The 14216-nt window shown below is 41.3% G+C and overlaps 1 protein-coding gene across 1 annotated transcript; it reads left to right on the plus strand.

Moving 5' to 3' along the window:
* The first annotated feature begins 1208 nt into the window (after positions 1-1208).
* LOC127227194 (membrane-spanning 4-domains subfamily A member 7-like) lies at positions 1209-12061 on the plus strand. The gene is given in 7 exon segments (XM_051191528.1): positions 1209-1497; positions 1499-1571; positions 5186-5320; positions 6695-6751; positions 8251-8457; positions 10980-11080; positions 11983-12061. Coding segments are annotated over 7 exon segments (615 nt in total). The 5' UTR covers positions 1209-1477; the 3' UTR covers positions 12005-12061.
* The last annotated feature ends 2155 nt before the right edge of the window (positions 12062-14216 follow it).

Consider the following 14216-nt stretch of genomic DNA (forward strand, 5'->3'; position numbering starts at 1 on the left):
AAAGTCATACATAAAGAGGAGAGAGAGAGAAGAGCACATAAACCCTGAAACTGATAGTTTCACATTAAATGCTGAGGAGTCCAGAACATTTAAATTCATGCAAACTTTATTTCTTTTAGTTGAAATTGTTGCTTTGTGGTCTTAAAAAAGCCCAAATCGGTCCATTTTAAAATAACAACAGAAAATAAATGCACACAATGTTGATAGGCTGGAGAAAAATCAACCAGGCTTCCAGTTCCTAACATGGGGCTTAGAATATTGTATAAGTTAGTGTTCTTGGATATGAGCCCTGGCAAACCCAGGGGAAAAAATCAGAACCAGAGAGATTAGTTAGTAAGATTAGTTGAAAGGGACAAAAGTCAAGTTAAAATCCAGGTTTCCCAATATGGGAGCAGTTCTGGGAAGAGACACCTTTAACACACTTCCCCAAGGCCACAGCCATTCCTAGGGGCCAACTCGTCACTCACGAATGGCAGTCAGTGCTCCAGATGTGACCAGCACTCCATTCCCATTCCCATTGCGGTGCCATCCCCCCTCCCCCACTGGAACAAGATCTGGGGTTCCTTTTGGTGCCATTGACCCCGTGCAGCATTGTTTTCTCCTGGAGTGGAGCTGTTAATACTGGGAAGGAAGAAGAGGCAAGGTGAAAAGAGCTGGTGTTGTGTAGAAGAAAATATTGCAAGGTCCTGATCCCAGTAGACACAGCCCAGGTACATGCAAGTTAGGCAAATAACAGACTAACAATAATTATATTTGCTACAGTGTATTAAACACATGCAATGCATCAGGTAAGTTTGTTTTTGACTTTCACTTAATGAAATGAACTTATTAGCTCCGAGTTGCTAATATATGAAATATACTTAACATCTTTAGAAGGATTAAGACCTTATGTGCTCTAGTGTCTGGGGGAAAAAAAAGTGGAGTAGATGTGTTCCTTTTATAAACTCACCCAATACTTATGGGTAGAAAATGAATAGTGGGAGAATTAGAGAGAATAAATGCAGCTTCAGTGTGAGCTTCTGGGAGATAGAGGATTGAACTATAGAGGAAGCAGGGTTACAAGAAGAAGAGAAAGGGGGCTAAATGTAAAGGCTTTGTGGGACAGGCAGTGAGGGCTGCAGAGAAAATTCTGTTTGAATTACCTCCAAATTGTGGGCTTCCTTTAATTGTTTATAGTTTTCCCCAATAGCATGTTTCTTATTCATCATGGATGAAGTACAACAAGCAAGCTAGCTCTTCTATGCTCCCCCTGAAACTCAGATCCAGTTCTGTTTGTAGAAAACAAGCCAGTCTATGGTCATTACACCCTGAATGTACCCAATTCTCATCTAAAGAAAAGTCATTCCACACTCCCTACAGACTCTGATGCCTGTGAGTGTGTGTCAGTCACGCCCTAGGAACTAATGAGCACAGTGCCTCTTCTAGCAATCAATAGTATCATACTTGTCATCAAGAGGATTTAGGGGCCTTCCTTCCAATGGACATCGTTATTCACAAAAGAGAAAGCTGGACACAGCCACCAAAAAGGAGATGACCTGGTTGGTGTGCCTAAGGAAGCCACAGTTCTTGGGGTAAGTCCATCTCATTAGAAGGATAACACATGGAGATATTAAGATTGTGCCCACACTATGGAGCTATAGTGTGTAGCTGAATGTTTTCTCTGCCATGCTGGTCTGCCTGGACTGGTTTCTCCCCTGCTCATGAGTCCATGAAGCCACTTATGAAATAATTATTCCGAGGCTAAGATTAAATACAATTGTTTGGATTATTACTGGCTAGCTCTCTTCTAAATTAAACCACTTTCAATAATCTGTGTATCACCACATGGCCATGCCATACTGGCAATATTCTGGCATCTTACCACTTTGGCAGCTACATGGCATCTCCCAACTTCTCCTTCTTCCTCTCCATAACTCTGTTTGGATTTCCTGCCTAGCTATATTCTGTCTGGCAATTGGTTAAATCAGCTTTATTCATCAACCAGTAAAAGCAACACATATTTGCAGCATACAGAAGGACATCTCACATCAACAGGGGATCTGGGCACATTCTTGACTTGTTTCTGGCTGATTCCACAATCTATCCAGAATGTGAAATACATCTATTTTGGAAATGACATCTTCCTAGGGCTTTCATTTAATTAAATAATTTAAACCACTTGTGCTTTTTCAACATAACACTGCATAGTTAAGAAATTACTTTCTTCTCATTAGTCTTTAGTGTAGATTTATGACAGCCATACACTTTTATTTGGTCTGATTAAATTAGGTCTTCTTACTTGAAGTTTGTTTTCCAAACATTTTCAGATGATACCATTTTAGATTGCTTTCATCCACACATTTCTCTGTGTCCACATGGGCTGCTGTGAGACATCCCAGTATCAACATCATTATACCTCATAAGCAGTAACCTATTTGTCATAGGGTTCTGAATATTTCCTGTTAAGACCCATCTTCACACACTTTACCAAATGTGTCTTCTGGGACTCTGGATCTATTAACTCCATCATGTCCTTTTAAAAATTAAAACCACTATTCAAATAGTTGGGGAGGGTAGACTAAGTGACTCCCAAAACAATATAGAAAATTGATTTAGCCCCTTGGTTGCTTCTCCGGGATCTGGGGAGGCTCCTTACTGCTGAAGACACTGCAGACTTAGGACATAGGACTCAGGTGATTCAAGCTGTGTCTGAAAGCTTCTTTCCTTTGGATTAATTCCCATGGTTCCAGAAAATACTATGCCAAAGAAATAAAACAAGCAGTCCTACCCAACTGCAATACTTATGATCCACAACTATCCAGCATAGCAAGATATGCATAGAGGTGAAATAAGTGGCATTCACATGTCAATGGCACCCAACTGCTGCCTAATTGGACCTAAGGCTGACTCAGCAGGAGGGAAATCATGCCTGGTGTGGAAACCTAGCCAGCCACCTGAGGCTAGTAAGGTTATGAGTCTTACAAAGAATAATCTACTATAGTCACTTAGCTATACCAGCATAATCCCTTACTGTTGTAATTTTGTAATTTAAAAAGTGGTGTAAGGCAGAAAGATGCAATGTAGCAGAGCTCATGTGGGGGGGGAGCTTTTTTTAATTAATGGAAAGGGAATGGGAAAATCATGGAGGGAAATGGGGGGACCAGCCTCTGGGGGCAGGAACAGCAGAAGAAAAAAAGAGACGGGGTGGAGACAGAGGGACAGGCAGAAAAGGAGAGAGAGAGAAAGAGAGAGAGAGAGAGAGAGAGAGAGAGAGAGAGAGAGAGAGATGGAGCCTCTTTAAAAGGGATTGTAGTAAATGTGCACAGGTGGTACTCCTACTGGTTGCATCTGAGGATGTATCCTGTCAGAACCCTGAGGGCAGGCCAGTACGGATGCCAGAATACTAACATTTACTACATCTTGAATCTTAATCATTCCCCTCTATTTTCTCAAATGTCTCTTCTTTGTTGAGCCAGCAGCACATTTCCAGAAGGCACATACTTCATCAGCAATTCTCACCACAAGTCGCTGAAAGGAACTTGGCATTGAGATCTTTTAGCTATGTTCTCAGCCCTGGAAATTCCCACTTTAGAAACTCATGTCATCTTACTCAGTGACTCTTTCACTACCTGAGAAACAAGACCTTGGCCCTTATATCACCACCACTGCTTTCAACAAATAGATGATGGATGGATGGATGGATGGATGGATGGATCAATTGATTGATAGATAGATGACAAATGGAAATATATATGTATACATATATTCATATTTGCCTGATTATTATGTTCCTGATTCCTTCCCACCCTCTCGGTGGTTTTTTTCTCTCCCAAATATTTTCTCTCTGCTTTTTTACCACACATGTGACGTGTGTGTGTGTGTGTGTGTGTGTGTGTGTGTGTGCGTGCGTGCGCATGCACGCGCATGCACGCGCACGCATGTGCACAACTTCAGATTCTATATACAAAAGAAAGCATGGCATTTGTCTTTTCTTTCTCATTGTTTTCTCTTATCTTCCACCTCTTGAACCACTTTCTCTCTCCTAGTAGTGCCTCTTCTATTCTCACACACACACACACACATATATATATACATATATATATATATATTTGTAATAAAGAAAACACAGTATTTATCTTTCTGAGATTGTCTTATTATTTAGTATGATGATCCTTCGTTCTATCCATCTCACAAAAATGTCATTATTTTATTCTTCGTCACAGTTGAATAAAATTACATTGTGTGTAAAGACCACATTTTGCTTTTCCATCCATCTGCTGATAGTCATCTAAATCGTCTCATGCCTTGACTATTGTGTAGCAATGAGCTTGGGTGTGCAGGCCTCTCTGTGGTATGTTGAGTTTGAGTCCCTTGGGGATATACCAGGAGTCATCATCTGGATCATATGCTGGCTCTAATTTAGTTTTAGTTGTTTGAGGAACTACCATGTTGATTTCCACAGTGGCCACACTGGTTCACATTCCTAATAGCAGCATTTAACAGTTCCTTTTTCCCTACATCCTCATCAGATGTGTGGTCATTTGTTTTCTTGATGATAGCCAGTCTGACTAGGATGAAAAGGAATCTGAAATCAGCTTTTATTTACATTCCCCTAATTAGCCATTAGGATACTATGTATTTGAAAAATATTTGTAATCTGTCCTTGTGCTACTTAATTCCCTCATGTTCCTCATCTGTAACGCAGATGTTACAAATACTGCTGGTAGTGCAGAAACCTTAAACATGTGAACTAGTCCGACACCTGGTGCTGTGACAACCACAATGAGTCTTAAATTCAAGTCACAAATGAAAAAGGATGATTGACAGCACTAGGAATATGATACTCAACGACTCTCAGTTGAAGTTGAGGCCTGAATCTACACTCACGTGGGAAGTTCCTTCTCCATATTCACCTAACTATGCTCTAGTTTAGATAACTTTTCTTCCAAAAAGGAAATGTGAAGTATATTTTTCAGAATTACAACATTCACATTATCACTTCCTGAGTTTAAAGAGCCTTTCCAAAAATAAAGTGAAATTTGGATTTTCCTCTTAGAACAGGCTTATTTTTCCTTGTGGGATCCCCCCCCACCTTTTAATATGGAAATCATACCTACTTTATACTTCTTATAAGTCAATGTGTATTCAAATAATCCTTTGCATCTACTTAAAGCATGTTCTAAAGTCCCTGTTTTGACTGTCACAGACCATACAGATACTATGTGCCCTGACAATTGCAAGCTTGGGGGGCATTTTGGTATCAGCTTCCTACTCTTCCTACTTCAACCCAGCAGCCTTCACCACTTTGATGACTGGATACCCATTTGTTGGATCCCTATGTGTAAGTAAAATTTGATCTCCAAAAGCGTTTATGCTTCCTAAATATATACTAGGCATTCAGTCATAGAATGGCTTCATCTTCAAGAGGAAAGGATGAACGAGGAGGCAATCTCAACATCCCTGTCATTATCTCATGTCCTGTGTCTCTTATTCACTTCAGAAGGGCTCTGATTAAGACAGGAGACAAGAAAAGACATCACACTGGATACATCAGCCCATTTCTTATCTGACACCATATCCTGTTAGATGAAAGGAACATTATTTACAGCCCTCTTTGAGGCTTTGAAGAGGCCATTGGATTCTAGCCATTTGAAGAGTAATTCACTTCTCAGGTACAGAGTGAGAAATGCTGGTTAAACAATAACCTGGGACCTCTATTAGACACCACAGTTTTGTCTCGGTAACGACAAGGCTTGTGGAAAACAGAGGCATTCTTCTGCTTCCAGGTAACCCTGAACCTCTGTAGAGTTCTTGGGCTTATCTAATGGCTCATGGGAAAGGGCACTGCTGGATCTTAGTTTCAGAGTAGCCAGGCCCAATGTATACCTCCTACCAACAATCATTTCTCTTCAGTAGAGAATCTTGTAAAAATGAGGGAAATGGGCACATACAGAGAAGATGAATTATACAAAAGTGACCACGATCCCTACCTGGACACAACTACACAGTGTGCAAAAAGTCTGCTCTTGTCCCCAAAGCATAATTTGTCCTGGAGTTCACTGTCTAACCAGTGGTGGCAGCATCCACAATTCATTAGTGAAGCTCCTACTGGTTCATTTTTGGCTTTCATTATCTGTGACTACCCAATACTCATGTCACAGACATAATCAATGTTTCAGCTTTCCAGACCACCATCCCTCTACTTGATGGGCCCTTTGCTAGAACCACTGCAATCAAATACTGCCTTCTTGGCAGTTATAATCAAAGTTTCACATCGGATCTTGTCCTCCTGATTTCATAAACTGCGGGCAACTTTCCACCTACATCAATAGCTTCAACTCCATATTTTTCTGTCTCTTGTCACATGAGAAGCTCCCTTGCTAGGTGCTTCTGTTGGTTTTCTTGTCTCCATTTGCCTCAAATTTCAAGTCATTGATCTTCCTCAATCTCCCCTTTAAATATTAGTAGCATCTTCCAGGTATTTGTTGCATCTTATCTGCAATTACTGCTTTACCATAACATAAACTCAACACCCTGAGCAGGTGTCTATTCTTTAAAGTCAGCACAGACATCCCAAATAGATATGAAGGCTCCCTAGCAAGAAGGACATGCCATTCCTATAGGGTTGTGTCCCTAGAAGTTTCCCATTGTTTATTCTGAGTGATTTGAAGGCAGCTTAGGTCAACTCTTTCTTTTCTCTCTCTTTCCTGAACAGTTTGTCATTGCTGGATCTCTCTCGATAATCTCTGGGCAACTCTCATTCAAACCTTTTGTAAGTATGAAGAACAATCTCCAGTTGGTTGTAATAGCTGGAACCTCATAATTAATTCTTCTAGTTCCATCCCCCCACTGCACAGTTTAGGGAAACAAAACTCAGAACAGGTTAGGGAGCATATGTTCTTCAGCTGACTTCCTGACACACTTGAGAAGTCACTTCTGAAGTGAATGTGTTCATTTTCCACGTATGATGGGAGAAAAACCGAAACCTAGAGTAGAAAAGCATTTGCCTGCTCTCTCTCTCTCTCTCCCTCCCTCCCTCCCTTCCTACCTCCTTCCCTCTCTCCCCCTTCTTTCTCTCTCTTGCTCTCCTCTCTTTCTCTCTCTCTCTCTCTCTCTCTCTCTCTCACACACACACACACACACACAGGGGGGGGGGGGAGGAGAGAGAGATTAGTAACAACTGAGTTGGAAGTCTACATTTCCTGATTGCAAGCCCAGGATCATGACCCCATTCAATGCTGAGAACTCTTCAACCACCATACAACTCAAGCTTCAGTCATCAGGAACATGTGCCAGCTCCCACACCACCATTGTGTTCTTAGCATAGCTATCTAGACCCTGTGGCTTCTGGAGTTGGGGTGTGTGGCAGGAAGCAGGGAGGGCATATACCCACAGGGGCAACAGTGTTACTGTTTCCTCCTACTGCATTTTATAGGCTACTGCCTGCTCATGTGTTATTGAAGGGTGAGCATAGGTAGAACCATAGGGACTAAGCACACACACCAATACTTCTTGTCCTTTCTTGGAAGGAAAAAGAAGGTGCACATTTGTCAGCTTCTTGTTAGATGAAAGTGCATTATCTTCCACTGCTCTAGGTTACCAAACCTCTTCAGTTTACTTTCACTATTCTCTAAAGCTGCTTTTTCCCTCTCCCAGTTCCCTGTCCCTCCCCTCCCTCTCTCTCTCCCTCCCTCTCTCCCTCTTACTCTCTCTTCCCCCTCACATGCACCCTGACCACCCTCCCCTCCCATCCCCCAACCCCAATTCCACATGTAGGGCAATGCTATCCAGGTGGGGTCATGTAAATCTGTCAAGTCATTTGAAGCAGGGACTAGGACTTAACCTAGAGACAGGAGAGAAGTCCTAAAGCTGCTTCTTTATGTGCGGTAAAACTATAGTCTTAGTTCTCCAGAGGATGCCAAAGGCCATGGTGTAAGAGATATTCAAAGGACAGTTCTAAGAGCATTGGAGAAGTTAGTGGAGATGCTGACAGCAGGCTTGGGCACCCACCTTGGTATTCAGCATCATGGAGAGTCAGGAAGTCAGACTGTGGGGAGCTGTTCACATTCTCCCCTCCAATACACATTTTCTGACTGTCTTGTGTGACAAACTGTAGAGTGATAAACAATACAAAGACAAATTATCATGGTCTGCCTGATAAGAGGCCCCAGAATATATTATAAACTACCCTGGGGAAGTACCATTGCAATATAATAGGCAAAGGGAATGGAGAATTCTGCACCAAGCCTAAGATGAGAACCTCTCTTCCAGGCACTGAGCAGCTTGGCCTCCAATGCAGCAAGCTCTGCTGTTGCTACAATTGGCTTCCTCCTCCTCACCCATAGCCTTATAGACATGGGGACTGCTTCTCCACACTGTAATTCAGAAAAGAAATTTCTGTCCTTAATGCTTTATTCGGAATCCCACCATTGGATGAATGAAGACAAGAACTGTCTCCTTGCTTATGTCAGCATCATGGTAAGTAATTCCAGACTAAACATCTTGTCATGTAAAACCCCTGTTTTTCCCCTTTGTGCAATTTTTGCTTTTTCAGCAACCTCTGGTTTTGTTGGTCTGACTGTCTGGGGCAGACAGGAAAAACACAAACACATATGTCAGAAAGTTAGTAAATTGTGTGTTGGGGGATGCAGGAAACAAAGCAGAAAGAGGGGAAGAGGGTGAGGAGATTAAGAAAATACAATGGAGAGTTTTAAGTCACAATAGGCAATGCTATTCTTTGTTATTTGTGTTGAACCTGAACTTGGGAAGCCCTTTGGGGTTGTTGCCTGGAGTTGGAACAATTCGCCCGTTAGAGATGTTTGCCTTTTGGTCACATGTACTCTGAGACTCGGAGCAGACACAAAGTGTTTAATTTCCTCAAGTGCACATCTGCTCAGGACTGGCAAAGAGGGGAAGAGGGTAGGAGGCAGCGAACTAGTAGATCTGACTCCTGTGAAAACATTAGTCTTCCTGGGCAGAATTTCCTTGACACCTCTGACCCAAATTTAACAGCCACCACCTACTGATAGTAACAGGTCTGGCTTAGTCCATTTTAAATGTAGGATTATAGTGTCTAAACCATAACAATGTTCCTTGTTCCTTCATTACTTCTCCTAATGGGAGCAATGAATGACCAAGCCAGTATCTTTCATTCTCTGGTGTCCATCTGACTTAGGAGTCTTGAAGAATGTGTGAATGTTTTTGGACTCATATCCCTCTATGAGTCTGACCCTGTGAGTAGGCCAAAAGTGTTGGGGGAGTGAAAGAATGGAGATCTATCTTGTTAGAAGTGAGGCTGAGACAGCCCAGGAGATCACACTGCAAGACAGCGTAAAGTAATGAGAGGAAAGTGTTCTCTCACTGGGACACTGGTGGATTGTTTCAATTAGGGTTAATTTCAGTACATCAAATTATCTGATACCCTGATACAAGTAGAGCCAAAAATGACTTCCTCAATACTAAAATGTAAGCCATCCTCAAAGGGATGTTAACATTTAATAAATACAGCATTAACCTGAACATACGTGTGTGTGTGTGTGTGTGTGTGTGTGTGTGTGTGTGTGTGAGTATGGTGTGTGTGTGTATGCATATGTGCGTACTTAAGACTGGAAGAAAGTAAAGGGGAGCTGGAGGAAGGAAGAAATAAAGATGACATAGGGTGCAGAAGCAAATAAGGATCATCAAAGCAGAAAACTGGGGCACCTACTCAGAAACAGGTGCTAGAGACAAGGATCCAAAACTGTTAACGCCCAGGGTAAGGGTTTAGGGTTGTCAAGCTCGTCTGCACACACCAAGAGCCCTGCAAATGTCTGACAGCTCACTCAACCTCGTGCAGATGGCACATCTAAACTCACAGTCCCATCAACACTAGGATGGCTTCTGATAAAGGAGTTTCAAAACTGCTTCTGTATCCCTGATACTCCTAAGGTCCTTACAAAATCAAACTTAAAGCAACTATCTAGGGACACATCAATAAATCCCACTTATAAGATTCTCACATATTGAAGACACAAACTAATACCGTCACCATCACATGTGCACTTAAACTATATGATGATAAGTATATGAAAAACATGATTTAAAAAAAAAAAACACTCAATCCTGTTGAGTGCTGTAAGAAAGCAGGCTGAGCAAGCCAGTAAGCAATATCCCTCCATGGCCTCTGCTTCAGTTCCTGCCTCCAGGCTCCTCTCTGAGTTCCTACTCTGACTTCCCCCAGTGAGAGTCTGTTACCTATAAGCATAAGATGAAATTAACCCTTTCCTCTCCAAGGTGCTTTTGGTCATGGCGTTTTACAAGAGTAATAGAAATCCTGATTAGAACAAAGCCAAAATCCAGGAACAGGACAGTATGATAAAAAGGACAAGGGAACTTAATAAAGAGGAACCATGACTAGCAATGGAAACAAAACAAAACAAAACAAAAAACTTAGGAACAGTAAAGGGCAGATTTAATGCATCTGAGGAAATATCTCATTAGAGCATATCAAATTTGAAAAATATAAATGACACAGATGCTGAAGTTACAAGGAAAGGTTGAACATAAACATGAGTTCTAGTAGAAAAGTTTGGAAGAAAGACTATGAGAAAATAACTATCTGAGAATTTTTCACAATCGAAGACATGAAATTGCACACTGAAGGAACCCAGGGAGGACCCTGTAGGTAAGTATTCTGAATCCACACCTGAAAATGGGAAGAATGAAAAGCACCAAGGACAAACAAAATGGCGAAAACAAGTAGGGACAGATGGGCAGTCACTCTTCCCTCTCATCTCTGTGTGATCACTAAGAAACCTGAAAGTGAAAACAGAGAGCGGATGGAGCCATGGTCTCTGCTCTTTCTGATCTCCATGGTTGAGGGCTTCCATGCCTGCCCCGCCCCCGCCCCCGCCCCACCCCCGCCCAGCCCCCGCCCCCGCCCCGCCCCCTGCCCCCATCTCCTCTCAGTAGGGCCCAAAGGCTTTCTATGGGGTTCCACCCAGGCCTGTCCTGCTTTGCAGAGTGGGCTGGTGGTGATGCTCATCTTCACTGTGCTGGAGTTTTTGCTGGCTGCATACAGTTCTGTTTTTTGGTGGAAGCAAGTCTATGCCAACAAGCCTGGGTAAGTTCTCTGTTTATTTCTGTCACACCCACCCACTGTCTCCCTGCTCTGATCTGCAATGATACAGGCACAAAGGATAAGATGGAAAGTGACTTTAATGATGAAAATAAGAGTTCGTTGAATAGTCACCTGGGTGGGATAAGACAGTGCCTACAGGGCAGCAGCACTGTAAGAAAATCCCTCCCTGAAGAAACTAGCTGGTTCTAGATGTTAGCCCCTGAAATTTCATTAGTGAACCAAAACTTAGATAAAAATACACGGGAAGAATGAGAGTTTACATAGCCTTGTTCTTATCGTGCACTCTGACATCTGTCTCCATAGCCAAGTGCTTGCTAACATGATTTTACCAAGATTTTACTGGGTTTTTTGTTGTTGTTGTTTGTTTGTTTGTTTGTTTTGCTTGTTTGTTTCTGCCTTTACTTAATGGCTTTTAATTATTATTTTTTCTTATTTTACATATCCATCTCAGTTCTCTCCCTCCCATGCCCCCTGACCCTCTCCCATCCCAGCCCCCCGCCCCACTCCACAAGGAGGGTTTTGGGTTTTTTTTTTTTTTAATGTTTTTCTGCTCTTCGCCTTGCTTCCTCTTATCCTCTACTGTTATAATTTCAAACTTTTCATTTCTCCTAAATGCTACAAGAAGATAACATTATAATTTGAACAAATCATGATTCAACTTCGAGGCTACGAGAAAGCAACACAATGAGGAAATGGGGTGAAATTTGCTTGAACTAATATTGCTGCAACTATATACTATGATGGAATTGCAAAAGTACTACTGTAAAATATTATTATAGTATATGTTGTATTATTGCACTTAAGAGAAATACATGAGTATATTTTAAACCTTGCCCCCCCCAAATCAAAGTGTTAAAGCCTATTAATAAATGTTATCCTTCTAGAGTGCATTTTTTTCATGCCTGAATCACAAGATCATACCCAAGTTGTCAAAAGCAGTTTGTTGAAGCCATGGATATGAAATACAGAAGAAGGAAGAAATCCAGTTCTCCCAGAAGAGCACAGATAGACATTCCTGAAATCTCAGTCTTGGTAGATCCAAATAAACTTCTGAAAGAAAAAAAAAAGCTTTCCTGTGGTGGCTTTCAATATGAGTCATTTCACTCCTGATGAAAATCATTTCCTCCAAGTCCAAGGCAGCAAGATTCTATATTTCACCATTCTACAATGACCACAGACTCTATACACTTCTCCAAACAGAATGAGCAGACAGTGTTTCATCTGTCTGAAGTTAGATGAGAAAGCGAGCAGCCCTGCAGGGGTGGAAGCTAATGACATCATGCATCTGGGTAGGATCTTTCTCTGTGTTACTTATACATTCCTGTTGCTTAAATATTAGACATCATACATTACCAAAACATTTGCAATCTTTTGAAAATGTGACAGCCTATGCATGGATCTGGGTTTTATACCCAGCATTGAAAAATAATAATAAATCATAGCTAGGCATGAAGCAGAAGGATTGCCCTGAGTTCAAAGGTCAGCTTGGGTGCAGAGTGAGACTCTGTTACAAGAAAATGGCTTATTTCTGTCTCACTTAATGATTTCACATATGGTAGGAATGGGATATTGAACTTAGGGCCTTGCACATGCTAAGAAAGAACTCTAACACTGAGTTAGATCCCAAACACACTGGCTTTAATTTTTATTTGAATTCAAAGACTATAATTCACCATGATATACTCTCTCATTTAAGTACTAGACTGAATAAGTCACTGAACACAGAAAAGCAATAGCAACTTCAATCCTAGATTGGAAAAAAAATCAACATTTCTCACCCAAGAAAGAGAGCTTCTAGTATTGCTTTGCATAAAGCAATGTTCAACTGAAATAAATATGTAAGGTTTCTAACATACAGACCTATTATGGAAACACAGCAGTACATAGACCAGTCCCCTACATGCCTAGGAACAGTAAAAAAGACAACTAAAATCTATAGAGAACTCAGAAAGAAAAGTGTGAAGAGAGTTCATCTCTTTTCCTTGGATTCATTTGTGTGTGTGTGTGTGTGTGTGTGTATGTGTACATACATGTATGTGCTTCAGAGGCCAGAGGTGCAGACGCCCCTTACAGATAGTTATGAGCTACCATATATCAGTGCTAAAAACTGAACTCCAGCCCTCTGAAAGAACAGCACACACTCTTTTGTTTTCTTTTCATCATCATCATAATCATAATCATCATCATTTTGCACATTTTAATGAAAATATAATATTATGGCTGGTGGGCTGACCAATTTCCAGGGCTATGGCTTAGCCCACCCCAATATCCAACTCATCTATGGACTGCTAGAGTATGTAAAGGGGCCCAGACCTGCAGATCCAAAGTTGCAGGATCTCCACGACCCAAGACAACAACAGGGTATCCAAGAGGAGTCCCAGTGAGGGTCCTATGACAATAGTAGCAGAAGCCAGAGTCCCTGAATCAGACCAATGATTCATTGCAATAAACACAAGTAATGACGTGTGGACTAAAGGGTACACTGTCTGACTCACTGTGACACACTACAACTTCCATACCAAGATTTTGTTTGTTTTGGTTTTTATTTTTATTTAAAATTTTTATTTTGTTTTAGGGATGAGGTTGCAAGGTCAAGGGAGAGGAAGATGAGTGGGATCAGGATGCATAATGTGAAATCCATAAAGAATCAATAAAACGTTTTATAAAAATATGTAATAGCATCATTTCTCTCCTCCCTTTCCTCCCTCCAGCCCCTCCCAAGTCCCCTCCTTTAAACTCCCTCCATGTCTTCTCCCTCCAAAATTGATACGCCTTTCCTTCCTGATTACCATTGATATATAGATGTATACATATGCACAAACATTAATATAATTATTATAATAATTATTATCTATCCATAATAAAAAAACTTGTGTGTATATGGTTTCAGGGCTGACCCCTTTATATTGGACAATCATTTAGGGAACTCATCTCCAGGAGAGGCTAAATCTTCCTATATTAGCAGTCATTAATTGCCAGTAGTTCTTTGTCTAGAGGTAGAACCCCATGAGATTTTTCCCCTGCTTCCACATTAGCATATCTATTGACACAGACATTGTTCAGATCTTGTTCATGCAGCCATTTCTATGAAAGACTTTCAAGCAGACATGCTGGTATT

This window comes from Phodopus roborovskii, unplaced genomic scaffold (assembly GCF_943737965.1).
Source record: "Phodopus roborovskii unplaced genomic scaffold, PHOROB, whole genome shotgun sequence".
NCBI lineage: Eukaryota > Metazoa > Chordata > Mammalia > Rodentia > Cricetidae > Phodopus > Phodopus roborovskii.